Here is a 27,629-nt window from a genome sequence, read left to right as displayed (position 1 = left end):
ACTCCAGCATGGCGTCCAGCTGGTCCGCCAGGTCGTCGAACATGCTGCCAATGTCATCCAGGATGCTCACGGTGCTCTTCGACTCCACGGCCGAGCTGTGGGGACAGGGCAGCGTGGTGGCACCGCACGGTCCCCTCTGCCCCACGCCACGACCCTCCTCCCTCCTCTGCCCTGCAGTGCTCAGCACGGTGTCCCCAGTGTCACCTCCCCAGCGCAGACCCCGTGCCACTGCACGGCCACCGATGTCCCAGCCCCACGATGCTCCAGCACCGTGTCCCCTCTCCAAGTCAGCCCCCAGTGCACCCACACACCCAGGTCCTCCTGCCCGTGCTGCTCCGGCACAGTGTCCCTCACTGTCACCTCCCCAGGACAGCTCCAGCCAGGGCCCCATGATTCTCTGGCAAAGTGTCCCCCAGGGTCACCTGTGGCTCCCGTTGTGGCGGCACAGCCTGACCCCCTACCCACAACGCTCGCGGGCTCCTGGTTCCCCCGTCCCCATGCAGGTCGGTGGCCCCGCACAGCCCCCTGCCCCCCGCAACGGCCGCCCGCCCCGTGTCCCCTTACTCTGCCGTCTGACTGTCCTCCTGCTTGATCTTCTCCTCCACAGCCTGCAGCGCGGCGGCCAGGGACGCGCTCGTCTCCTCCAGCTTCTGCTGCGCCAGCTCGGGGCCGGCGGTGTCGACGGAGGGGCCGGCGATGGCCGAGCGCGGCGGCTTCACCGGTACCTGCTGGGGCTGCGCACCGGGCGAGAGGGGCTTGGCCGGGCTGGAGCAGAGCGAGGGCGGCGTGCTGGAGGGCTTGGCGGTGCCGGCACCCAGCTGCCGGGCGGGCGACGGGGCCGGCGTGGAGCCGGCGCTCACCGACTGGATGGCGGCGTGGGGCTTGGGGGGCTTGGGCGCCGTGGGGGGCGGCACAGGCTTGGGAGACACCGGGGGCGGCGTGCCGTGGACTCGCTTCACCTCTGCAGAGAGAAGGGAGAGGGGCACAAGGGTGGTGGGGACGGTCGGGACGGCCGGTGTCCGCCCCGGGGAGCTCCCGTCCTGGGGGGCCGCGGGGCACCTACCTGGGCTGCCGGGGCTTGGGATGGGCACCTTTTTGGGGATGGGCGCCGGTGGCCCGGGCACCTTCTGGGGTGGCTGTGTCAGCACAGGCTTGGGGGACACCGGTGGCTTGAAGGGTTTCTTGGGCTCGGTGGGTGGCGGGGTATAGTCAGGGCCATCGGGGCGGGCAGCGGGCGGCAGGGTGGGGGGCGGCTCGGCCCCGCTCAGCTCGGAGGCCGGCCGCCGCTTGACGGTGCCGGTGCCGTTCTGGTAGACGGCGAGCAGGGCTGGCTCCAGCGCCGGCTCCTTCTCCTTGGTCTTGGGCCGGCGCTTGACGGTGTCAGACTCGGTGAGGATGAAGCGGACGCCATCCTGCTGGCTCTGCCGGGCCCGGATCCGCCGCTTCAGCGTGGCACTGGCCTCCACCTTGGCCAGGTCCCCGTGGCGGTGGGCTGGGGACAGCCCCTCGCCCACCTCCCCCCGGGCCGGTCCCAGGGGCCGCGGTCGCTGCTTGATGGTGAGGTTGCCGTCCTCGGCGAAGGGGATGGTGTCCGGAGAGCCGCCGCGCTCCACCCGCAGCCGCTCTCCAGAGCTGTCGGCACCCGCGTCTGACCGCACACTGTCGGCACGCTCGCGGCGGGCAGCCGCCACCAGCCCGGTGACGGGGCCGCTGATGGTCCGGCGCCGGTTCACCACCTCCCCGTCCAGCCCGATGGCCTCCTTGTGCTTGACGGTGGCCAGGATGGTGGCCACGCGGGCACGCTCAGGGCTGCCTGGGGGAGCCCCCGGCTGCAGGTAGTAGCCGTCGGGCACCTTGGCCGGCCCGCTGGCCCCATGTGGCTTCTGCAGCGCCAGCGCCCGGGCCCCGCCGCCGATGGAGGACATCTCCAGCATGGCCGCGATGCTGCGCACGCTGCCGGCGCTGCCCGTGTCCACGCTGCCGCCCAGGTCGCTGGCGCGCCGCTGCTCCCGGCGGCTCTCCCCCTCGGCGGTGGGGGGCCCAGCGGGGGCCGCCTCTCCCTCGCCCTCCTTGGGGAAGTCCTCAGCCATGCCGGCGCTGGAGATGGCAGAGCTGGAGCGCTTCGGAGGGGGCGGCGGGGGCCCCTTCTTCTTGGGGCGCACGGCGAAGGACTGGCTGCGGTTGACGTTCTTGTCACCGCCGGCGGGTGCCCGCACCGAGTGGCTGCGGCCCACGCGCCGCTGGACGGTGGCGTAGGGCCCTGCGTCCGGCACCAGCAGCTCGTCCCGCTCCTGCTCGCTGTCGGAGGCGGCGTAGCGGTTCAGGCTGTGCGCCCGCTTCTTCGGCCGCCCCGGCTCCTCCTCGCCCTCGCCTGCCGCCGGCAGGCACAGCACCGGCACCGAGACGGGCAGGACGGGCACCCCCGGGGGTGCCCCCTCGCCCTCGGCGGGCTGCGGCAGGACGTAGGCGAAGCCGCGGTGGGTGGGCGACTGGGGCAGGGAGCGGGGGGACGCGGGGCGCTCGCCCGGTGGCAGCAGCTGTGGGGTGGGCTTCACTTTGGCGGTGGCGTGGGGCACCGACGGGCCCTGCGGGGAGGGGGGCCGCGGCTTGCCAGGGGTCTGCGGTGGCGTCAGGTGCCCGGCGGAGGGTGGGAAGGGCTGCCGGGGCTTGCCGGGCACCGGCGGCACGCTGGCACGTTTGACGGGGTGGCCGTGCCGGGGTGGGCGCCCCTCCTTGGGCGGTGCGGGGGGGCCCTCGCCAGCCCCCTCCGCCAGGTACTCCTGGCTCTTGGAGATGGCGGCGGCGGGGGGGGCCCTGGGGCCGTCCCCCAGCAGCTCCTGGGAGCTGCTCATCTGCCTGGCGCGGCTGCCCAGCCCCGGGGGCGAGCGGTAGCCAGGGGCTGGGGGGTTCGCCGCTTTCTCGGGGGGCTCCTCAGGAGCTTCACCCGTCATGGCCACCTGCAGCTCGCTGCTGAGCTCGCTGTCCTGGAACGTGGTCATCTTGGGTGACTGGCACTCGGGTGGCTCTGGCGGGGGGGACTCGATGGCCAGCACCTCGGGGCACGCTGCCGCCTTCCTCTTCAGCGTGCCCGGCTCGTACTTGCCCAGCTCGGCACGCTGCAGCTCCGCCAGCTTCTTCACCGCCAGCATCAGCTTCTTTTGGTGGCCTGGGGACAGCACAGGGCATCAGTGTCACCGTGGCGGCAGGGGCTGCTGCAGCCGGTGCCGTGGCACGGGACCTTACCCAGCTTGGTGATGCCGATCTCCTGCAGGTCTTCCCAGGTGATGTCAGTGATGAAGTCGATGTTCTCGTAGCCGTTCTCCACCAGCACCTTGTAGTACTGGGACAGCCCGATCATGGAGAGCCACAGCGCCAGGTTGGCCTGCGGGGACACGGGGCACAGCTCGGTGCCGGCTGGCAGCACGGTCTGGCCCTGGCACTGCTGGCACCGCAGCCCCCGTGCCACGCAGGTGATCCCACCCTGCTGGGGGACAGCCCCAAGGCGTCCCTGTGTCCCCACACTGCCCCTGTGCTCCACAGTCCCAGCCCTGTGCCCAGGGGAAGCCCCTTGCCATGCCCAGCCGATGGGGCAGGAGGGGGGTTGGGGACACATGGTGTCACATCCACGTGGTGACAGCCGGCACCAGTCTGACAGTCCCTGGGCTGTCAGGAGGGGACACGTGCAGCTGCAGGACTGCAGGATGCAGGTGCCATCTGGGAGCCGTGAGCCACCTCCCGCCCTCGTCCCCTGTGTGCCACCGCTCCCTGGAGGGGATGTGGCGGTGGGGACCAGCCACCAGACTCCCAGCACAGCTGGGTCCCCAGTGCCACCCCAGATGTGGCGCCGGTGTCCCCAGCCCCGCGCAGCCCTTACCGGCTTGTACTCTGGCAGCCACTCAGGGATGTTGAGATTGTTGATCTCGGAGGCGATTTTCTTCCTGTGTCCCGGCTTGGTGACACCGATGGCCGTGAGGTCCTGGGCCAGAGAGAGGGGTCAGAGCGACCCTGCCCTGGACATGCCCCCCTCCCTAAGGCACCAGCCAGCCCTGGCGTCCCCGCGGCCTCACCTCCGGCGTCATCCGGCTAATGGTGGTGATGTCGTAGCCGGCATTGATGAAGTTGGGCGCGTACAGCTGCAGCTGGAACTTGCAGAGCCACTGGTACACGGCCTCCGAGCTCTGCGGAGGGGGACGGCACAGCTCAGGGGAAGGGGACAGGGACACGCGGCTGCCACTGCGTCAGCACCCAGAGCCCTGCCCGCTGCGGTGGGCACAGCACGGGGCTGCCGAGACAACCGTGACTGTGGGGGTAGGGGGGTCCCCGTCCCCCCCAGCACCAGCCCGGCGCTCCCCACTCACCTTTCCCTCCGATGGCGGCTCCATCTTCTTCAGCTGGGGCTCGGCGGGGGGCGGGGGGGCGTACGGGGAGCTGGCCACACTCTGCGACCGCGATGAACCTGCCGGAGAGGCTGCGGTCAGCAGGGCTGGGGCTGTGCACCCCAGGGCTGCGAACGAGGGAGAGGGGGCCGAGCCCTTGCCCCGCGGGGGGACGGCAAAGCCACAGCCCCTGGGTTGGCAGCGCCAGGGCGGGCATGGGGGAGGGACAGCAGCCCAGAGTACCCCAGGGTGCCCTGAACACAGGGTCTGCTCCCCCGGGATGCACGGGGGATGCAGGGCACAGTGCCCGGGCACTGCTGGACAGAGCACAGCCCCTGTCACTGGGTACCAGCAAGGCCACCCAGGCTGGCACGGGGCTCTGCAGGGCACCCGGCCCTCCACCGCAGCACACACAGCTCATGGGTGCCAGGGGTGCTCACCCTGGGCATCCCATGCCTACCTCCCCATGGCAGCAGCCAGAGGGGTCCCACTGTCCAAAGCCCCTTGTCCCCGCTCCTCCAGCTGTGCCACCAGCCCAGGATGGGGCTCGTCCCCCACAGCGAGGGCAGGCTGGGGAGGGCAGGGCTGGCATGAGCTGCCTGGGGGTGACAAGGGCTGCCCGGAAATTTCTGCCTCATATTTCTGACCAGAACCAGCACGAGCAGCCCTCTCCCCCCCGGCAAGTGCATCTTCTGTGTGTGTGTGTGCACCCCATGTGTGTGCATCCCCCCCTGCTGTGTGTGTGCACCCTCCCTGTGCGCGCATCCTTCTGGCATCTGCATCCCACTTGCGTGGGCACCCTCACATGTGCATCCCTCTGCCATGTGCAGCTCCCGCATGGCTGCAGCCCACTTGCATGTGCAGCCCTTCTGCGTGTGCATCCCCCCAGCAACGTGTGCATCTCCCCACCCTGTGTGCACCCCCCTCTGTGTGTGCACCCCTCTCTGTGTGTGCCCCCCCATCCCCGGGTTTCCATCCCCCTTGCGTGTGCAGCTCCGCAGCCCGGGCATCCCCCGGCACGTTCATCCCCCCATGTGCATCCTCCTCCTGTGAGCATCTCCCGTCTGCCCCCCCAGCGTGTGCCTCCCCCGCCAAGCGGCCGTGCCCCCCTGCCAGGGCAGCCCCTGCCCGCAGCCCCCAATGGTGCTGATGGTGACGAGGGGCCCGGGCTCGGCAGGGCTGGCGGGGGGCCAGGGAAGGGAAGGGGCCGGGGAGGAGCGCTGCCGCCCCCCGCCCGCCCACGCTGCCCCCCGCCCCCCGCGGGGCCCCCACTAACCGAGGCAGGAGAAGGCCTGGCAGCAGCCGAAAGGCGAGAGAGTCATTTTTTACCCACACGTTTTTTCTTCAGGCGATGGGTGCCGCAGCAATAAAAAAACCAAAAAAGACAAGTGCCTGGATCCGCGGCTCGCCCGCGGCAGGGCCAGGGCTGCTCCTGCTCCGGAACCGGCGGCACGCACCTGCGGGGATGTCCTGCGCCTTGGCCGGCCCATCGCCCACGGCAGACTCTTGCGCAGAAGCCTTCTGGGAAAGGACGGTTGCCAGCAGCTGAAAAACACCCCGGCAAGGGGGGAGAGCAGGCAGGAGTGAGGCGGGCGAGCGGGGGGTGCATGCTGCAGGTGCTGCGGGTGCTGCGGCGGCCTCGCCACCAGCCCGGGTGAGGGTGGGCAGGGAGGGGGCAGCAGATTGGGGCTGTGGCGGGCAGAGCGAGAGCGGCACAGATGGTGCTTTGCAGGCGGCCGGAGCCTGCGGCACCGCAGCACCCCGAATCCAGCCTGGCGCAGGCTGACACCCCCCGCCGGCAAGGCAGAGCCTCTCTGGCCATCAGCACGGTGCTTGGCTGGGGGACATGCAGACCCCAATACCCAGCCTGCTCCCGTGTAATGTGGGCAGGGTGCCAGGGGCTTATGGGGGACAGGGCACCCCGGCTGCTGTGGGCAGCGCACAAGGTACTGGGGGTGATGTGCAGGCAGGATCCTGCAGTGGGCACTCTGCAGCATGCAGTGCAGGCAGGGCTGTGCAGCGGGCACTCTGCAGCGTGCAGTGCAGGCAGGGCTGTGCAGTGGGCTGTGTTTGCAGCAGCCGGCAGACGCTCTGTGCAGTGTGGCGCTACGGACAGCAGCATGCTGTGGCAGCATGCGGTGCGGTGCAGTGTGATGTGCAGTGTAGTGCGATGCACCCTGCGAGCGGCAGCAGAGACACGATGCAGCCTCAGCTGGACCCTGCCCACATGGACAGCCCCTGCCCGGCCCTGCAGGAGCCCCTGCCCAGGCCCAGGAGCAGCCAGGGTCCAGCTGGTGGCCACCACCGGTGACAGCCGCAGCTGGTGGCACGCTGGGTGCCAGCAGGAGTTCACAGCACCCAGCCAAGCATCAACGTCAGCAGGGGCTGGGGGCAGCTGCCAAGGCAGCAAACACCTGTCCCAGGGCAAGTGCCGGGACTAGAACCGAGTGCCACCACCGGCTGGCACGGCCACCTTGGGCTCGCCTTACCTTGACACCTTCGGAGCCGGCGTGCAGGGCGTGCGCCCCGCTGCCCGCGCTCTGCCCGCTCCCCGAGCTGCGGGCCGAGGCCACGCTGCCCGTGCTGCCCAGGCTGCTGCGGTCACCACCTGCGCAGAGAGGGGAGATGCCGTCAGGGCACCGAGCCTGGGGACACCATGGTGTGGCCGTGCCCCGCCAGAGCCACCGCCACATCCCGGTCCGTGCCCCCTGGGGACAGGGAGGGTCCCAGCAGCACACCCGCTGTACCTGCAAAGGGTTTCCGCAGCACCCAGATCTCCTCCGTGGGGGCTGGCGCTGCCGATCCGCCCTGCGACGGCGAGAGGTGGGACGGGCTCATGTCGGCCCCGCGGGACCCTTGGTGGCAGAGCAGAGAGAGCAGCCGTCAGGCGTGGGTGGCCCCGCGCTCGGGCTGCATCGCTGTGGCACGGGCAGAGGTGACCATAGCCCAGGGGCCATCGCTGCCGGACATGGGGAAACCCCCCAGCCAAGGTGTGGGGTCCCCGGCCACGGCTGTGCCCAGGGATGCCAGCGCTGTCCCGGGGGCCTGTCCCCAGCCCCAAGCAGGGAGTGACAGTGACCAGCCCCAGGAGACCGTCCTGCAGGGCCCCCTCCCTGCCGCCAGCCAGGGACAGACCTGTGGTGGGACGTGCCAGTGTCCCGGCTCAGCCCAGCAGGGGACAGGGACCGTGGCGTCCCTGTGTGGAGCAGGACAGGGACACAACCCACAGCAGGGGAGCAAAGGGAGCCGGGCAGACTCGGGCAGTGGGGACCAGGGTCCCCATCCCACTGTCCCCTGGCCAAGACGGTGCTGGCTGTGCCCCTGCAGCTGCCTGCACCCGTCTGGGGGAGGACACAGGGGCTGCGTGGGTCCAGTCACCCCACACACACCAGGGTGGCCCATGGCAGCCGGCGACACGTGGGTGACACAGCAGCAGGTAAGAGGACCCAGCACCAAGGGTCACCCCGAAGCACGGCTCCGTCACCGGCTTACCCCACTGGCTGTCCCAACTGGCACCATTATCACCCAGCGCTGAGCCCGGGGTTTCAAACAGCATGGGGTGAGATGGACAAACAGCCCCACGCGCCCGGCGCTGCCGCAGCCACTGAGGAGCCCGGCCCCGCCACGGCCACCGCGTACGGCCATCGCCACCCCGCCGCTGCCCGCGCCGGTTCATTCATTAAGTCACTCGTCCCATTAGCGGCTGGGCCATAGTGGGGAGCGGATGGTGCAAGATGATAAATTCACCACTGGAGGGGGAAACAACGGCCACACCACAATCAGGCTGGGATGTCCCCACGCCGTGCCTGCCACGGTCACACCAAGAGCAGCCCGCGCTGCCCGGGCAGGCACCGGGCTCTGTGCAACCCCACGGGGAGAGAAAGCCCCAGGGAAAGGTTTTGCTCCCTCATCGCCAGTGTGGTGAGCCCAGTGCTCCCCCAACACAGCCTTCTGCGCTGCTGTCACCGGGGCCCATGCAAAGACCCCCGGCCCCCAACAGCCAGTGGCAGCCCCCGTGTGCAGGGTATGGGCTGCACCCCTGCAACCCTCCCAGCCAAACTCTGCTCTCCGGGCACTCCCAACACGTCGAGCTGCAGCATCCATCACCCAGCTGTGCCACGGGGATGGTCCCCACGGTACATCCCTCAGGAACGCACACCCGGCACCACAGCCCTTCCCCCTGCCAGCGCAGCTCCGACCCGCTCAGAGCCACTCGCCGGGTGTTGAACACCCTGTGGGGAGGCTGCAGAGGGTCCCTGCACCCACATTCGCTTCCCACAGCTCCCAGTCGGGCACTGCACTGCCCAGGCCTGCCCCCCGCACTGAGCCTGGAGAGCGTTTCTGGGGGTCCCCACGCGTCTGGACAGAGCAGGGACATGGGCAGAGCGTGGACAGTGCAGCACAGCACTGCCCGCAGCCCTGGGGACAGCAGGGTGGGGAGGGTGGGATGTGCCGGGGGCCAGACAGCGCTGCAGGAGAGGGTGTGCAGGGGAGGGGGCACCGGCATGCACATGTGCACGCACCGCACACGCCTGCAGCATGCACACGCATGCACCCGCCTGCATGCACATACACGCACCCGCCTGCACGCACCCGCGTGCAAACCCACCACGGCAAAGCGGGGAGAGGCCGAGCAGAAAGAAAAAGACTCGATACACACGTTAAAGGAAAAGCAAGAAATCCATGGAGGGCACGAAGCGAGCGGTGAACTACCTTGTGCATCCCGCGGCTCGTCGGCACTGCTAGGGGAGAGCCTGCGATAGCCAAAGGAACTGAAAAGAGTCTGATGGGAATGTGGTGGTGGAGGTGGAGGTGGAGGCAGGGAATGGGACGGATGGGACGAGGCGTCACCGTTTAGCACAGCAGCCCCGTAAGCCGGGAGCGGGATCTTTTGGTACTGTTGGGGGATTGTTACAGTCTCCCATGAACCTGATAATAAAACATAACAAGAGACAAAATGAAAAGAATCAAAATAATAGAGACACGCTCAGTGCCACCAAAAAAAAAAAAAAAAAAAAAAGAACAAAAAAGAAAAAAAAAAGAAAAAAGAAAGGGAAAAAAGCAGCAAACAAACAAAAAAAAGCAACCAAAGGAACATGGAGAAGCCAGAACCGAGACCCAACCGATGTGGAGCCGAGCCGAGGAGCAGCAGCGGGAGCTCAGCGCAGGGTACGGCCAGGGGCACATCCCACAGACCCACGGACATGGGGCAGCCCCACGCTCGGGGCAGCGGCAGCCGGGGGTCTCCTGCAGCTGGGGGGCTGCCCCAGCCGCGCAGCCGGGGGTCCTGCTCCCTGCGAAGGCGTCCCGGGAGGAGGGGGCTGCAGCACCAGCACCCCCGTGCCTGCCTGGCCAAGCCCCGGTGCTGCCACCACCTGTGCTCCACGCTGCCGCCCCGCTGCTGCCAGGGAACGGCACCAACACCCCACAGCCTGCTCGACACCGCTGTGACACCGGCTGCACCTCGGGAGCCAGGGACCTCGTCCCCAAGGTACCAGCACACAACATGGTGGCACCTCCGCAGCCCCTGCGGCTGGCGCAGCAGTGCCTGGCACTGGCAGGCGCTTGTGCCGCCGCTCCCCTGGGGTCTTGTGCCAGCACCACCGTTCCCTGCCCATGCCCAAGTGACGTGGCTGCCCCTCATATCACACAGAGCTGGGATGGAGTGAGTCGGTCGATGTGGGACCTTCCAACACTGCCGCAGAGGCACCGGCCCCATGGCACTGCGCTGGCAGCGGGCACAGCCATGGGCTGTCCTGGGGGACCGCGCACCCCTTGGGTCTACGGGGATGGGGATGGGGACAGGGACAGGCAGCTGCAGGACAGGGGAGCAGGGTCCCACCCCTGAGACGGCCCCTGGCCAGGGAGAGGGTCCCCGCAGGGCAGCGCTGGGTCCCTGGCACTGGTACCACTGAGTCCCTGGCTCAGACCCCAAGCACCAGGTCTCCTGGCCCCACTGCTGCACCATCACCCCCAAACCACGGTGACACCCCAGCTCTCCCCATGCATCAACTTTCTGGCATTGCAAATGCCACCCCCAGCCCAACGCCAGCCCTGGGGCTGCCCCCGAGCACCACGGGGCTGCCAGCACCGACCCCCTCCTGCACCAGGGGGGCACCGACCCCACAGGCACAACGGGGAAACTGACCCCGCACACATGATGGGGGCGCCAGCCCCACAAGCACAATGGGGGCACCATCCCCATGCATATGACAGAGACATTGACCCCGCATGCACGATGGGGACACCAACCCCACATACTCGGAGGCACTGTCCCCATGCACATAACGGGGACACTGACCCCACAAGCACAACAGGGGCATCACCCAGTTTGGCTTCACCAGCTGCACCCCGACCTCCCAGACCGAACCGGGGCTCCCTGGGGCTGCAGGTTCGGGAGCAGCCCCATGGGGGGAGGCAAAGGGGGGGGATTATTTGCCTGTTCGTTTGCTTATGGCCTCGACGAGGCTGGAGGGGAAGTAGCCCACGCGGTCGTTGCCGGTGCGGTTGTCGTGGATGCAGCCCTTCCAGCGCCCGTCCGCGTGCTGCTCCAGCACCTGTGGGCAGCAGCTGGGTCAGGGGACGGTGACGCCAGCGGGGTCCCCCCGGCCCCCCCAGCCGCACTCACGGTGATGACATCCCCGGCTTTGACGTTGAGGCTGGTCAGGTCATAATTGTTGCAATAATCTTTTATGGCCCGGACCTGCAGAGCGGCCGAGGCGTCTGCGGGGACAGAGCGGGAGCGTCGCCGGCCACCCAACCCCGCGGGGGCTGTCACCCCCCGCCCAGCATCCCGCCCAGCGCCGGCACAGCCGCCCTGTGCCCCTCAGGCCCCCCCTACCCCGCAGCATCTGCTTGATCTCCTTGCTGGCCTGGCTGGTGGTGAACTGGTTGACGATGTCCAGAGCAGTCTGGTTGTAGGTGTTCCTGACGTGGGCGTTGATCCCGCTCTGCAATGGCATGGAGAGGGCTTGGGAGGAGGCTGCCCCCGCCCCGCCACCCCCCAGGCCCCCCAGCCCGGCAGCCGGGGGCACAGCTCACCGCCTGTGTCCCCCAGGACCAACCCATCCCCAGGAGAGCTGCACATGCTGCTCCGCAGCACCCAGGTCCCTCCCTTCCCGCAGCCCCTCCTTGGGCTGGGGGTGTCTAGGGGACCGGGGGGGCCCTTACATCCAGCAGCAGCCGCACCACGTCCGTCTTGCCGCACAAGGCCGCCTCGTGCAGCGCCGTGCCCGCCTTGGTTTGCCGGTTGATGTCGATGCCAGCCTGCAGCAGGAGCCTGCTGGCAGACGGGGGGTCAGTGAAGATGGGGGGAGACGCCGGCGCTGCCCACCCTGCCCCCGGCACCCACCGGATGATGTCGATGTGGCCGTTCTTGGCGGCGAGGTGCAGGGGGCTGGTGCCGTTGGGGTCGGTGGCGTCCCCCGGCTTGGGCTCCAGCAGCGCCGCGCACATGTTGCTGTTCAGGAGCAGTTGGACCACCTGGCTCAGCAAACACAGACGGAGCAGGGCTGCGGGGGGGGCTCGGCCGCCTGCCTGCCCCCCTGCTCTGCCCCTCATCCCCACTGCCAGCCCTGGGGCTGCCCTGTGCCCCCCGGGCTGCTCCAGCACCCGCAGGGACCTCGCTGTGTCCCCCGTCCCCTCCCAGTCTTCCTCTTGGGGGTTCCTGGTGCTGTAAGGGCTTACCCCGACTCGGCCAAACTCGCATGCCAGGTCCAGGGGTGTCTTCCCCGAATTGTCCATGATGCAGGGGTTGGACTGGTGCTGCAGGAGCATCTCTGACTGTGGAGAAGCGACACCCCAGCTCGGTGAGGGCAGGGATGGCAGCGGAGCCCCCCCGGCACCGCCGCCGGCCCCCCCGTACCACGTCGTAGTGGCCGTGCTGCGCTGCCAGGTGCAGGGGGATCTGGCCCTCGTCCGACGGGATGTTCACGGAGGAACCCGCTTTCAGCACCATTTTCATGGGCTCCTTCTTGCCTTGCCAAGCTGCGTAGTGCAGAGGCCGCATGCCTGCAGACGGGCACACCATCAGCCCCCCAGGCACGCTGTCACCCCCCGGCATGCTGACACGCTTGGCCAGAGCCTGCAGAGGGGCGGGGGACCGCGGCCTCGATGCTGGGACTCACCTTTGTTGTCCTTGATGTCCACCGCAGCCTGCGCCTCCAGCAGCAGCGAGATGAGCTCTGTGTTGCCGTTGAGCGCCGCATGGTGCAGAGCTGAGAACCTGGGGACCGGCCGTGGTGTCAGGGGTCCCACATCCCCGTCCCCGCTCCAGCTCCACCAGCCCCAGCCCAGCAGTGCAGCCTCACACCTGCACCCACTGCAGCACCCCAGGGCATCGCCTCTGCTCTGGGGATGCTAGAGTGAGAGGGATGCAGGTGAAACGGTCCCTGGGGATGCTGTGACCCCGTGAGACTGGAGGTGAGGGGCAGGGCAGGCAGGGGGGTCCCACCGAGGGTGGGAGTGCCAGGGAGCTGCCCTTCCCACTGACCCCCTTCCCCCAGCCTGGCGCCAGCAGCACAACGGCGGCAGTGGCGCAGGGGACCAGGCTGCCCCATGGCCACCACGCTCCCCGTGGAGCTGCCGCCTGTGATCCCCGGCGGGGAGCGGCGATGTGAGCAGACAGCTCGCACAGGAGGCCGATCCCCAACGTCTGCCTGGGAAATGTCAACATTTTCCGCTCCAGCACCCTGCTCAAATCTGCTCAAGATGGTGCAAATCACAGCCCTCCCCCGGGCTGCCTCGGGGGCTTCCCCCAGCACGGCCCAGCCGGCCGTAAAGGCCACACACCGTGCAGGACACCGTCCCCCGGGCAAGCGTGGGGTCACCAGCACGGTGCCCACTAGCCCAGGAGCCAGTAAGCACAGCAGAGATGGGGAAAGTGAGGCACGGCACTGGGGCTGGCTGAGCTGGTACAGCACACCGGCAGCAAAGCGGAGCACACGCGGGCTGCAGCCCAGCTCTGCCCTGCACATTCCCAGGGGATGATCCATTCCAGGAGCAGCGCTGGAGCCTGGAGATCGCTCCCCTGTCACAGGGCTGCTCCTGCACCTGCCAGGCCAGCCGGGAGCCGCAGGCAGCTGCAGGCAGGGCATGAGCAGGGGCTCTGCCTGCAGCTCTCGGCTGCCGCCCCAGCCCTGCCGCGATGCACAGTGACCCGCTGGCTCTGGCAGCCACTGCACCAGGGGCTCTATGGGGAGCTCCATCCCCTCACCCTGCCCACATTGCACCCTCCAGCCCCTGCCTACATTGCACCCTCCAGGCCCTGCCCGCGCAGGCAGCCCCGCGCAGCTGCCGTGCCGCTGGCTGGCGTGCCCACACACTCCCGCCACTGCGCACGCATGTGCACAGACACGCTTGCGTGCACACGCACGCTGAGCTGCACGCTTGCACACACACATGTGCACACGCGCAGGCTGGCAGAGCCAATGCACCGGCAGGTACTGGGGGATTCCTGCTGCCGCTGCTGCGGTACCAGGGCCCTGCTCGGGGGCCAGGATGCGGAGGGACCCAGGCTGCTGCGGCTGCATGTCCCCAGGGCGCTCCCTGGCCCCGTCTGACCCCTCCACTTTCCACTCTCGTTCCATTTCCATGGCCGCGGCAGAGCTGTCCCCAGGGACAAGCCGCTGCTGCCCAGCCCCGTGTCCTGCCACCCTGCGCAGTGTCCTGCCACCCTGGGGGCACAGGGGGTGCTGCTGCCCAGCCCCGCATGCACCACTGCCTGTCCCACCGCAGCCCCCTCCTCCTCGGGGCTCCGGCTGCCTTTCCTCTGCCTTTCAGCCCTCCCACCTCCCCCAATGCCTGTGGCTGTGAGCCCACCGGTTCAGCCGGGCTGGCTAACGGGGTGAGAGCCCTGGCCTGGCCAGATTCCGGCAACTCGACTGCATTGCTCTGGAGAGCCCAGCATGCACGTGAGGACACACGAGACCCCCGCTCGCTGCAGCCTGTGCCGCACACACACCCCCGAACATGCACACCCCCCACACTCACCCATCGGTGTCTTGGAAGTTGACATTGACTTTCTTGGCCGATCCGAGGAGCTCTGGCAGGGAGGGAAGGGGACAGCATGTTAGAGCGGGGCGGGAGATGGCTGGGGTGGGGATCTGGGGTGCCGGGGAGGTGACGCGGCTGCACCCCCAGGTTTCACTCCCCAGCGAGGTTTCTGCTCCCGGCAGCTCTGCAGCCCGGGGTGCAGCATGGCTCCATGACGGGCTGCTCGAGCCTGTGGGCAGCTGCAGGCAGGAGGGTTTGGGGTGGGGGTTCTCCACTGGTGGCGTGAGAGCCCGAGGGTATCGCTTGGCACCAGGGTCCCCGCGGGATGCGGTGGGTTTGCCGGGGGTTCCCTCCCTGGCTCCTCTGCCTCGCTGGGGTCCCAGCACGTCCGCGGGGAGCCCAGCACCGCACTGAGCCGCCGGGCCGGGCGGCTTCCGCAGAGTGGGGGGCTCAGCACACTCCCCCGGCCCCTGCACGGCCCCTGTCCCTGCAGCCCCCCACCCGCTCTGCCCCACTCCCACTCCACACTGGCCTGCGTGGGAAAATAAACCGCCCTGGGGCAATCCAATTAGCAGCGCGAAGAAGGACGAAGCCAGATTTACATAAGATTTAACCGAAAAATGCCACTCAGGCTTTCCAGCAACCCTGCTCTTCCTCACAGCAGGGAGCTGGAGCAGGAGGAAGAGGAGCGCGGCTGCAGCGTGGCAGAGCCCTGGGCTGGGGACACACACAGCAGCCCCTGTGCCCACCACAGCGACCTGGCACCAGCGCAGCCCCAGCCTACGGGGAATAATGCAAGAAAGGCTGCTCGGGCTGCTGGGGAGGAGAGGTGGCATCTGCACCCGGCAGGAACCGTGCTGGGGACAAGCATTCGCTGGGAGAAGCTGGCTGGCAGGGGTGACCTCAGGCAGGGAAGAGACACGTGGGACCAGAGGGGTGCTCCTCGCATGCCCCAGCCTCGCTCGCTGCCCCTGCACTGTGTCCCCTTGTCAGCATCCCAGTGCAATATTCAGTTATTCGGCTTCCGAACAGCACGACGATCGGCCCCCATCCACCAGGTCCCCAGCCACTCCTCCCGGCACGCGGTGCCACAGGGTGGCTGTGGGACAAGAAGGGGCACCGCGGGGTCCTCAGGGGAACCGCAGGGTCCCCACAGCCAGCCGCGCTCACCCTCCTTCCAGCAAACAAAACGCCACCAGCCTGAGCCCCCCATGACGGCGCAGCCTCCCTCACCCTGGCAGCCCATGCTGTTCATCTAACACATTAACAAACCATCCCAGCAACAAATTGGGGTGGCCAGACCTGGGGAACAGCCCCCCAAATCCCACCCCAGTGTCCCCCGGGAAGGGCTGGAGGTTGCTGGTGGACAGAGCCCCCGGCACCAGGGCCAAGCGCAGCGGCCGGGGCTGAGTGGGTCCTCGCCAGCCCCGAGCTGCTGCCAGCGTCCCCAACAAAGGTGCCGTTCAGAGCCGGTGGAGAGGAGCCCGGGGCCGCTTCCGCTGCCGCACAGTGCCAAGAAGCAGCTCCCAGGAGCAGGGGGCCGAGCCACCCCCAGGGATGCAAATGGTCAGCGGACAAAAGGAGCTGGTGGGCGCAGGAGCGGCACCATGCCCGGCACTGGCTTCCATCTCCAGCCCCGAGACGGGCCCCGCTTTGGCTAACCGGTCCTCGCAGATGGACGGACGGGTGTCAGCAGGTCTGCAGTGCACAGCCTTTCCCACGGGTTGCTCCCAGCGAGGGGCTGGGATGGGGCAGTGCCCCGGGGATCGGTGTCGCGGGTGCTGCGGTGGTGCCATCGGTGTTACCACCGAACCCTGCGATGCCGATCCCCGGGTGCATGCCGGCAGCGGTCAAAGCGGCAGCAGCCGAACACACCATAGCAGCGAATCTCTCCTCCCTGCACCTGCAGGAGAGGTCATGGCTGCCAAAATCTGTTTAGCGCTTCCATCAAGGCTTGTGCCAAGTGCTTAGTCAGTGACTTCCAGCCGTGCAGCGGTTTGACTTTGGTTAAAACCGACGAGCTCAGACCCTGATACGGCTTCAGGAGCTGCCGGGAAAAGGTCTTTAGGTGCAGTGGGAGCCACAGTCACGGACACCAGCGATAAACAGCGTCTGTCGCGAGTAAACACTGCCACGGGGAGCGCAGCCCCGCCGCTACTCCCAGAAATGCCTTTCCTTAAACACGAGGACTGCAGTAGTTAAATGCACGCTTGAGTTCAGGCTGGCGCTCTGCGTGCAGCGAGGGCAGCGAGCTCCTCGCTGGCCCCGTCCTCCCCTGCCACGTGCCACCCTGCAGCGGCCACGGCCCCAACGGGCACCGCGACGGCAGGCGATGCATGAGCTGCGGCACGTGCAGGACCGGGCGTGCACGGGGGAGCCACGGTGCACAACCCCAGGGTCTGGCTGTGCCTCACCCGGAACCCCTGCACCCCCACGGTCACTGCTCTGGGCATTCTGGCAAGTGCAACGGGGAGAACCCCATGCCCAGCTGCTCCAACCCCTCCCCTGCACCCGTGTTCGAGGCCGCAGCCCCATGCGATGGGACCCCTCGGTGTCCCCTCTCCCTTCCCAGCAGCGGGGCCACGTAGCGGCCGTTTCGGAGTGCCAGCCCCCTGCATCCACAGCCAGCACAGCGCCAACAGCGATCGATGCCCGGCCGGGGCGCGGGGGCTGCCGGCCAAGCCCCCGCTGACGAAGCACATCCTCGCCCAGCACCCCCCGGCAGCGCCGCGCCGCCTCGCAGGGAGCGCATGGCTGCTCCGAGCAGATGGCTCCAGCCTCCGCTAAATCAACATCTACTTAATGAGGGGAAAGCCGTCGCTGCCTCCCCATTCCAGCTTGGCAGCAGCAGTGAATGAGCGGGGGCAACCCCCCAAGTCCTCTTCCCCATTCCTTCCATCACCCCACTGCAGTGATCCTCCTCCCCTCCAGCCCTGCCACATCCCCCCTCCGCAGTCCACGAGGGCAGCAGGACCCCTGCGCGTCCCCCTCAAGCACAACGGGGACCCCAGGACCCACAGACAGGATGACACCCATAGAGAACACATTCAAGGCAAAGCCAAGCACCTATTTCGGGGAAGGCGGGGAGGACCCTGCAGCGGCATCGCCGTGAGCTGCCGGATAAAGGAAGCATCCAAAATAGCTGCTCTTAATTATATCCTTGCTGACGAGTGCCACGCAAACAACAGGCGCTGCAAGTCTTATTCTTCGCAGCGTGGATGGGGTCCACGCTTTGGGGGCCCCATGGGGGCATATGTGTGGGCAGAGTGAGTGGCCACACACGTGCTGCCATGGGGACCCAGGGATGTGGCCAGAGCAACCCCAGTGACAGCAGGGACACTGGGGAGCTGGTCCTTGCCGCTGTCAGACAGCGAAAGGCTTGTACTCCTGCAGCCAAGGTCGTGTCAAGCGCCGAGGCCAGCGTGATGTTCAGATGCTAATGAAGCCGTTATCGTCTTCTGATCGATTTGGACTCTATAAATAATGCACCGGGGAGCTCGCAGGGCCATGTGGGAAGGGATTGCCTGGGGCAAAGAGGTGGCAGAGATGGGACCAGGTCATTGCAGCGCAGGGCCCTTCACAGCTGGATGACTGCTGCCCACAACAGCTGGATAGTGACTGGTCACAACAGCTGGATAGCCCACTGCCCATCACAGCTGTATAAAAACTGCCTGTCACAGCTGGACACACAATGCTTACCACAGCTGGACACTCCAGTGTCCACTGCATCTGGACACCCGTCACAGCTGGATAACAGCCACCCACCACAGCTGGAAACTCCAGTGACCATCACAGCTGGACACTCACTGCTTACAACAGCTGGACACCCCCATCACTCATCAAAGCTGGATACCAACTGCCCATCACATCTAGACACCCATTCCCCACCACATCTGGACACCCCACTGACCGTTAGGGCCGGGTAACAACTGCCTGTCACAGCTGGACACCCATTCCCATCACAGCCGGACACCCATTCCCATCACAGCTGGACACCCACAGCTGGGTGCCCTGGTGCCCATCACAAGCCCAAAGCCCAGGGCACTTCTGGGGGACGCTGGGCCTGTGCCCAGGACACGTGCTGGCGCTCGGGACGCCGGCCCTTGCACGAAGCCTCCCCGGGGAGCAGAGAAACCCGTGTTTCAGCATCAATAGGCCATGGCAGCCTGAGTCACGGTGCTGCCGCAGCACAGGGCTGTCCCCTGAGGCCAGGAGCAACCAACTTAAATGCAGCTCTCAAGAGGCAGCGGGGACTCTGCTCTGATTCGGGTTTTTTTTAAAAAAAGGAAACTTTTTGATCCCAGGGGCTGACCCTGTGGGCTGCCGGAGCCAGCAGGGATGGGGGATACGGGTGCATCTAAGGTAGAGCTGACCCACCAAAAACCTGGGGCTGGAGCTGTTCAGGGGACCCAGCACCACACCAGTGCCAAGCTGGGCAGCAGTGCTTGCCAGTGGCTAACGTGAGCATCCCCACTCTCTTGCATCGCCGAGCTGCAGCCTCACCTGACCTTTGCCACGCAGTGCCACGGAGCCCGGCAGAACTGTTCACCATCAGCCAGATTGCCCTGGGGCAGCCCCAGATCCCAGTATGATGGAGATCCCCCAGTCCCAGTTTGGGGCTCAGTCATGGAGCCCCCCGGGTCTGCAGACCCCTCCCAGCGTGGGGTCACTGCCTGCAACATCCCCGCAGCTCCTGCCCATGCCCGGCTGCTGGCAAACCTGCTGAGCCCTGAATAACACCCAGTGCTGCGCTGCTCTGCCACACGAAGGATGCCGGTGACTTGGCCCTGTGCAACCCGGGGGAAGCTGCAGCAGGGACGGGCAGGGGTGCGGGCAGGGGTGCGGGCAGGGCAGCAACACATCAGCTCCAGCCCCACCACTGGGACATGAGGTGCCGCGCTCAGCCCCGCAGCACCAACACCCAGCATTGCACCAGCCCCATTGTGCCCGTTGCTGCCGGCCCGGTGCCAGCCGAACGCCCACCCTTGCCTCCGCGGAAATGCGTGTTGGTGCGGCTTCCATGGAGCCTTAATTGCCAGTCCGCTCTCCCCGCGCCGGGGCGGCGGCAAACAGGTAATTTTCAGTAATCACCCTGGCTGGAAGGAGTCAGCGCGACACGGTCAGGCTGCTGTGGTGGGGGACAAGATGTGGCTGCTTGGGGTTAGTACCAGCCTGTGTCCGTCCATCCATCCCTGCGACTGCATCCCAGCAAAGCCAGCACTGCGCAGCCTTGGTGGCCAGGCAGAGGGTGCCCAGGACGTGGGAGCAAAGAGGGGCAGATGGTGGCACCACTCGCCTTCCCCTGGGGCAGAGACGATCCTGCCCAGCCCCAGTCCCGTCCTCCCCATCTCCTCCTTGAGGCCGGGAAGCATGGATCTCAGCCACACTGTCCTGCAGGGAGGGACCAGTAGTTTGTGTATCTTAAGCATCATTAACCAACAAACAGTTGCTATCATCTCCCACAAACCCAGCCGCAGCCCAGACACGGCTGGGAAGTGGCGGGAAGCTCCCTGGCACACACAGAGCAGCTGCACACGTGTGCACACATGTTCATGCATGTGCATGCAGACGGCTCAGACAAATAATGAGACAACAGGCGCTGCTGCAGCGCTGGGCTCTAAAGCTCCTGCACCACATATGGATAAAACGAGCCCTGGGATCTATTTTGAAGATGGTGTCTTTAGTGCCATCATTTGTCCTCGTCCACGTAACAGCCTGGTTCGCCTTCTCCCAGCGCTCCCACACGTGCTGGTGCATGGTGGCAGCTTGGTGACGCTGCAGTCACTGCGGGGACAGACAGGCAGTGCAGGGATGTGCAGCCAGGCGATGCCATGCAATGGCCCTGAGCACCGGGAGCCTGGCTGGAGGCATCACATCACCTCTGAGGGCCTGGCAGCGCTGCCAGGGAAGGGAAGGGCAGGACCTGTCCCAGTGTCCCCAGTGTCCCCAGCACAGTGGGCACTGGTCGGGGGCTGGCAGGAGCAGTGTGGGACCACCTGCCAGGACCCTGGGCTCAACCAGAGCCAGCCGCAGGCTCTGCACATGCCGGAGCAGGGACAGCCGGGAGAAGAGCTGTCGCGGAGCTGCAGGGCCGCGAGGAGCGCGCCGTAAACAGCCCAGCTGCAATGCAGGAGCCGGGCAGGCGGCTGCTTTGTCTGCTCCAGCGGCTCCGGCAGCCACCGACCAAAAACCTACAGGGGCCTCGGCGAGGAGGCGGCGCAGAGCTGGGCTCCCGGCAGCCACATCTGGAAAGGATCAGCCGGCTGCTGCCGCCACTGCTGCCGAGAGGCGTCCCCAGCGCCGAGCCCCACGCCAGGCCGCAGAGCAGGCGCTGCCGAAGCGGCCAGCACAGACAGCGCGGGCGCACGGATGCACAGGGCAGATGCACACGCATGCACGTGGATGTACAGAGGCACACAACATGCACGGGTACACAGAGGCAGATGCATGCACATGGATGCACACACACACACGGATGCACACACGGATGGACACACACACAGATGCACTGGATGCAGAGGGACACAGGGATGCAGAGGCGCACACGGATGCACGCAGATGCTGAGGGGCACACGGATGCACGCTGGCAGAGCCGCGCTGGTGCGGAGCGGCCAGCTGCCGGTGGGCACGGTGCTCAGAGGAGCAGCGCCGGGGCTGTGCCCATGGCAGCTGCGTGGGCACCAGCCCCCACCTGCTCCACCACCAGCTGTTCCAGGTCACAGCAGGGCACAGAGTCGGGGTCCCACCAGTCTGCTGCACCCCAGGGCACCCCAGCCCCAAAACCCCCTCGATCTGCTCGGCTCTCACCATGCGGCCAGCAGTGACCTTGCCGGCAGGACCCAAGGAGACCCAGGCAGATTTGGCACTACCCCGCCAGCCGCTCTCCCGCACCATCCCAGCGCCGCGCTCCCCTAGCCGGGTGGCTCGTGCTGGGCACCGGCATCCATCCATCACCGGAGCAGGCCTGGCAGCACGGGGCTGTCAGGCTGTGCCGAGACCAGCACTGCATCCCTGGCTTCCCATTTCTCAGGCTGATTGCTCCTGTCGCTGCGGAGCCCAGTGTTAAACACCTCATTTTCTACTCCCGTATTGAGTTGAAAAATACTATTAACATTTCATTACGGCTTAAAGATCCCTCTCAGCCTGGCACAAAAAGTCAGTCTGCCGGCACGATTGCTGATACACTGACCAGGCTGCGCTGGTCCCCATCCCTCCAGGGAGAGGGGACCAGGAGCTGGAGTCCCGCAGGTACTCCAGGATGGTCACCCGGGGCAGAGGCTGGTGCCAGCGCTGCACGCCGGCTCAGCAACCGGCCTGGCACAGCCCGTCCTCACAGCACGCTCAGACCCAGCCGGGGAACAAAGCAGTGATGGAGCAGCAGCACCCACACCAGCCAGCATGAGGCCGGGTGCTCCCCAGCAGGTTTTGCTTTCCCTCGCCCATGGGAGCCTGGCCCAGCAGCATCAACCATTAAATACCAGCAAATTAGTTCTTCCATGCTCTTGTGACAGCATCTGAACACTTGTGACCGGCACCTTTAGCCACTGGCTGTCGAGGGCAGCACGCAGCGGGTTCGTGGCCACAGGCTCCCCAGCCACGGCTCTTCAGGGTGCCAGCAGTGCCAGCCTCGGCAGTGCCCAGCGGCACACACGGCTCCTCCACCGGCACCAGGAGGGAAAGCCATGGCAGACACGCTCGGGCACAGCCCCAAGCATCACCCCAGAGCCACGCGGTCCCTTCCACCGCTCACCCTGCAGTTCCCACCCACCATGTACCCGGGGCCAACATTAACCAAGGACCCACCACAGCTTCAGCACCTGGCACAATGCCACGAAGCCACCACCCATGGGCATCACCACTGCGGGGCCGCGCAGCCACCAACGGGCCCTGTGGGCACAGGGGGAGCAGGAAGGGGCTGGGGGCACCCGGCACACCAAGCCGGGAAGGGGGCTGATCGCAGCCTTTCCTGTGGCTGGGAAGGGGAGGGAAGGGTTAAAGGGAGCACAGCGGAGCAGGGGAGAGGAGCCAGACGCCAGCCTGGCTACTGGAAACCAAACCGCACTGGGCTGGTGGGGAAAGAGGTGGCTGTGGAGGGGGGATCGCGCCTGCAGCACCCGGTCCTGCTGCACCACCAGCACCCCAAACCCCCTTGGCACTGTCACCCTTGGGCGCAACCTGGCACTGCCACGTCCCAGCCACCCCTGGGGAGCATCACCCCGCCACGGCGCATGGCACAGCGGTGTCCGGCAGCAAGGTCCTCGTGTGGGGAGCAGCCAGAGCCAGCACCCCGGGAGAGCCCTGGGCACGGGGGGCTGCCCGCCACCAGCAAAAGGCTAATTGGTGTCAAGCCAAGTGAATTTGGGACTGCCGCGAGGAAATCCAGGCCAGCGAGGGAGCCTTGAGCTGCGAGCAGAGCCGTTGGCCCCGTTGCTTCTTGGAGGTGGTGACCAACAGCCCCGGGATCCTCTGCAGCATCCCCGCTGGGTAGGGACCCCATGGCTGGCCCCAAAGTGGGAGCTGTGCCGGGGTGGGGGAGTGGCAGAGAAGGGTTTGCACCCACAGCCCCAGCCAGATAAAGAGGCAAGAAAATGTAAAACAACGAGACATCACCCCGGGCTGAGTAATAATCCCCCTCTGGAAGAAAACTTGGCACGCGCCAGCCTGCGCCCGCCTGCCAAGTCCTGCTGGGAGCGAGGTTTCACATGCAGGCTAGAAACCCCAAAAAGAAGTTTATAAGAGATTGGCCGACACACCGTCAAGCACAGCGGTAGCAGCAGGAGCTGCTCGGCCCCAGCACCGTCCCGGATGGCCCTCAGGCCCTGCGCAGTGGTCGGGATGCACCCACATCCCCCCGTGCTGCCATCGCCCTGTGCCAGCATCGTCCTGCACACCCCAGCCCATCCCCTTGGCGTTTCACCCCTTAATCTGCACCGAGGGGATTGGGGGGGCCATGTGAGCAGCACCCAGCCATGGGATGGGGGATGTGGGGAGGCTCAGCTCCCCTTTGCAGCCCCCACAGCATCCAGTCCTGCAGCCCCTTCCTTCTGCCTGGCACTGATGGGTCCAGAGGCCGGTAGCACCTAAGGGTTCCGGTGTCCCAGCAAGCACCGTCCCCCCCAGCCCGGGCTTCCCGTGCAGCAAGGAGGGGGCTGTCCCAGCACCCATGGCCGGGGAACGGCAGCAGGAACCATTAGAGGCGGCCAGAGGGAACCGGGGGAACCGGGCAGCTCCGGCGGCTGCCGGCCACATGCACTCTGGGCACTGCACCACAATTGGATTTGCAGCTGCCCTGCCTCTTACTGCATGGAAATTGAATTGTAAAATGTCAAAGACATTTCCTAACTGCACCATATTAGCCTGGTTTTATTAAATACTGTTATCAGAGGACATTATTAATGCAATCAAATGCAGGCAAAAAACCCTAGAATTAACTGGCCACCGCGCAGGAGGACGCACTGGAGGGAGGAGGCAGCCAGCAAGGCCCCGGTGGGGACCCTGTGTCCCCAAGGGGTCTGGCTCCTGTCCCCTGCTGCCCCCGCATCCCAGAGCACTGGCAAAGCAGAGATGCCACCCGGCTGCTGCAGCTCCACTCGCATCCCAGGATGGGTCTCCATGGGACGGCAGCACCCCAGAAGGTGACAAGCCTGGGGGTGTTTGCTGAGCTTTGGGGTCCCTCCCCTGATGCCCATGCTGCCTGCACCATGCACACTCCTCCGAGGAGCTGCTTGGCTCCTGCCCTGCTCTTTTCACCTGTAGCAGCCCTGCACAGCCCCAAGCCAGGAGCAGCATGGCCGCAGGCAGCCGTGGGGCCAGCGCAGTGCCGGTGGTGCCCGTGGGGCTGGGGTCCCTCCCCGGGCATAGCAGCAGGATCAGGGCTGGCTGGAATAAGCTCCAAAATGCTGGGGCTGCTGTTAGTGACACACGGGGCAGGACGCAGAGCCCTGCGCAGGTGACAGCATGGGAATGGGGCACTCCCACCCCGGGCAGGGGCACCCCGAGAGCTGTCCGCCCCTCAGCACCCGCGCCCTGGGGCAGTGGGGCTGGGTTACCCACATAATGGGGAGTAGCGGGTGTGGGGTCCTGTGACCAGCTCCCAAGCCCAGCCAGGCAGCGTGGCTCCCCCAGCCCCCGGCGTCCCAGAGCGAGGTACCCAGAGCTCCAGTGGCACACGAGGACACGAGCCCCGATGGCAGCCTCGGCAACCAGGACAGCACTGAGGACCAGGCACGGATGGGCAGCGCAGCCCCACGGGACACAGCCCCGGCTCACCCCGGCACAGCCAGGCTGCAGCCGGCCCCTGCCACGGGGCCATGTGCTAGGGCATCTCCTGTGCTGCACGAAGCTGGAAACACTTTCCAAAGCCCCTCAGCTCAGTGGGAGGAGAAGCCGGGACAGAAGGTTCTCAGCCCAAAGTTCTTCCCGTGGCACCAGTGGGCGCCGTGCAGAAGCCGTTTCCAAAGCGGACGAGCTGTCGGCAGCACCGGCCTCACAAGGAAGGGGCCCACTCACTCCAGCACACCACGGCTGATGAACCATGGTTCCCCTGCATGGCACAGCACAGCCCCATCTCCCGCTGCCCAAAGTCCCGGCTGCCCAGGACAGGGACAGCGCGGCGGGCGCAGACCCCGCTGGGGATGCCCTGGAGCCCCGTCCCATCCCATGGTGCCCAAGCCGAGGGGAAAACGCCAAGTCACTACAATTCTTCGAGGTAGCACCGGGGAGGAGGGGACAGGGAGGGAAAGAGTTTGCTGCCAAATCCCTGCATCTGATTTGCGTAACTTTCAGACAACCTCATCAATTATGAATGCCCGGGAAGCGAGCACAGTGCGCGCTGCGGCCGGCCCGGGCCCCACAAACTCATACTCCACACGCTAAATCGGGCCCCACGTCGCCATAGCAACCCGTGTTAATTCACGCAGGGATTTCTAAAATCTCATTTATTAAACCCCACATGAATAGGATATTATCCAGATAACAGAGCTAAGTTACAAATCTTCCTGGTGCTGCGCAGTGCGGGGAGTGCTGGAGGCACGCGTGGGACCGGCATGCGGAGGGGACAGGGGGACGTGGGGAGGCTACAGCATGGGGACAGCCCCCACTTAGCTCTTTGCCACCCTCTGCTGTGCACCCCAGGCCAGGAGTGTGGCACCCGCTGCCGCACACACAGCCCTGCTGCCGGGCAGGAGAGTCGGGTCCTGGGGGGTAACGGCACCGGAGCAGCCCAGCACTGGCACTGGGGGCTCCGGCAGAGCCAGAGATGCGCAGCCCAGCCAGGGCATGGAGCGAGCATCCAGGCCCACAGCAGGAATCTCCCCAGCACCAGGCCGGGTGGGCTCAGCTTTGCTGGGTGTCTCTTGTCCACGCACGCAGCACAGGGAGCACCGCCGCCCCCCCAGCCACCTGCCCAGCAGAGCCCGGTGCTGGAGGGCTTTGCAGTGGGAGAGCGGCCGGGGCGGGAGATGCAGCAGAGCAGCGCTGGGAAGGAGAGGGATGCAGGAGGAGGTGGTGGCACTCCGGCACCGCTGGCCGTTGCCACAGCAACACCAGCTGTCCGCTCGGGCCAGCAGGATGGGAGAGGGTGTGCAGGGGATAGTGCTGTCCCCCCTGGTCCTCTCACGTCACTCTGAGAGGCCATAGAAGCAGCAGCCCCTGGAGCAGCTTGGGATGAAGGGGGCTCTGAGCTGCACCCTCTGCTCTCCCTGCACAGGCCACTGGCAGAGACAGCAACGATGGCACTGGGGACACGGAGGACACCACACCGGTCCTGCCTGGCACGAGGACGCAGGGGGCACCACACCAGCTCTGCATGGCACAAGGGACCACATGCCGGCCCTACATGGCACCAGGGACATGGTGGATGCTGTGCCAGCCCTGCACTACAGCAGGGACAGGCAGGATGCCACACCGGCCCTGCTCCACACCAGGACATGGGGACACCATGCTGGCCCTATTTGGCCTGGAACACACCTGTGCAACCAAAGATGGGGACAGCGCACGAGCTCTGCACGGCTCCAGGGACACGGGGGTGCCCACATTCAGGGAGCGCTGGGCCCCGGGAGGGAGGGATGGGACTCAGGGTAGGGTGGCAAAGGGGCTGTGTGCCCGGTGACCCAATGTCACACGAGCATTCCCCATGGTCCCTGCCCATGCCCAGGCCTGGTCCCCAGCCCCTCAGGTTGGCCCTGCGCACCAGGCCTGAAACCTGCGGCTGCATCAGCACCATGAATAATTCAGTCCCGGGTGGAACGCCTCAACAGAGCAGTTAAATCATACAGAGAGCAGATACTCACGGAGCTACACACACATACACACACAAATACACACACGGAGACACGCGGGCACCCCTGCAGCCTCATGTCTGGATCTGGACACACACAGAGAGATGTGCAAACCCAGCCGCAGAGATGCACACAGGGAGATACCCAGGGAGCTGCATCCAAACACCCCCACACGGAGAAACACCAACACAGCCACATCCAAACACACATATGCCAGGGTACACACCGATACACAAACACAGCCACGCACCCAAACACAGGCACACACACGCACGCCCAGCATGCGTGTACACGCGCACAGACACACGCAAACGTGTGTGGGCACCGGCAGCTCCGGTGCACACATGCACGGTCCGTGCACGCACACTCCACGCACACGCAGATGCCCCCAGCTCTGCCGGGCCGCAGCCCCTGCCCTCCCCGTGCCCATGCCCAGCCCCAGCCCCGCGGCTGCACTGGCCCGAGGGCTCCCGGGGGGCTCGGGAGCCGCTCCCGGGCGCAGGGCAAGGGCAGCCCGGCCGCGCGGGGGGTTGCACCGGGGCGACCCTGTGAAGCGCCGAGCAGCCGCTCAGAGCCCGGCGATGCTCCGCCGCCGCCAGTGCCCTCCCCGCCGGGCCGCCCCCCCCCGCTGCCCGGGACGCCGCCGGGGGTCCCCGGCACGTCTACGGCCCCCGCCCGCCCGCGCCGCGCCGGAGGAGGGCCGGGGATGCTCCGGGGCCGAGCAGGGCGCAGGGAGGCATCCCGGCCGAGCCCCGGGAGCGGCGGGCGGGATGCGGGCCCCGAGCCGCCGCGATGCCGGTTCGTGCCCCCCCACCCCCCGCGGTGCTCCCGGCCCGGCCCCGCCGCAGCGGCACTCACTGGCTTTGCCGGGCTTGGGCCTCTGCAGCAGCTTCTGCACGGCCGCGATGTCCTCCGCCTTCACCGCCTGCACCAGCTCCTGGTCCTTGCCCATGGCTCCGCGGCGCCGGGGCTGCCGGCTGCG

The 27,629-nt window shown here is 66.8% G+C and overlaps 1 protein-coding gene across 1 annotated transcript; it reads right to left on the bottom strand.

Annotated features, from left to right (window-relative positions):
- Window positions 1–560: 560 nt before the first annotated feature.
- Window positions 561–27,599, bottom strand: CASKIN1 (CASK interacting protein 1). Its single transcript, XM_065644994.1, has 20 exons — window positions 27,506–27,599; window positions 14,367–14,418; window positions 12,503–12,600; window positions 12,241–12,386; window positions 12,063–12,158; window positions 11,728–11,858; window positions 11,547–11,655; window positions 11,218–11,326; window positions 11,005–11,099; window positions 10,816–10,933; window positions 7,124–7,231; window positions 6,866–6,984; window positions 5,834–5,921; window positions 4,359–4,456; window positions 4,068–4,178; window positions 3,875–3,976; window positions 3,244–3,382; window positions 1,659–3,166; window positions 1,064–1,607; window positions 561–961 (listed from the first exon to the last, which is right to left on the bottom strand). Exons 1-20 carry the CDS (start codon window positions 27,597–27,599, stop codon window positions 561–563), a joined length of 4,266 nt encoding a protein of 1,421 aa, XP_065501066.1.
- Between the last annotated feature and the right edge of the window lie 30 nt (window positions 27,600–27,629).

This window comes from Caloenas nicobarica, chromosome 14, assembly GCF_036013445.1.
Source record: "Caloenas nicobarica isolate bCalNic1 chromosome 14, bCalNic1.hap1, whole genome shotgun sequence".
In the NCBI taxonomy this organism is placed as follows: Eukaryota; Metazoa; Chordata; class Aves; order Columbiformes; family Columbidae; genus Caloenas; species Caloenas nicobarica.
This window is presented reverse-complemented; position numbering and strand designations above follow the sequence as displayed.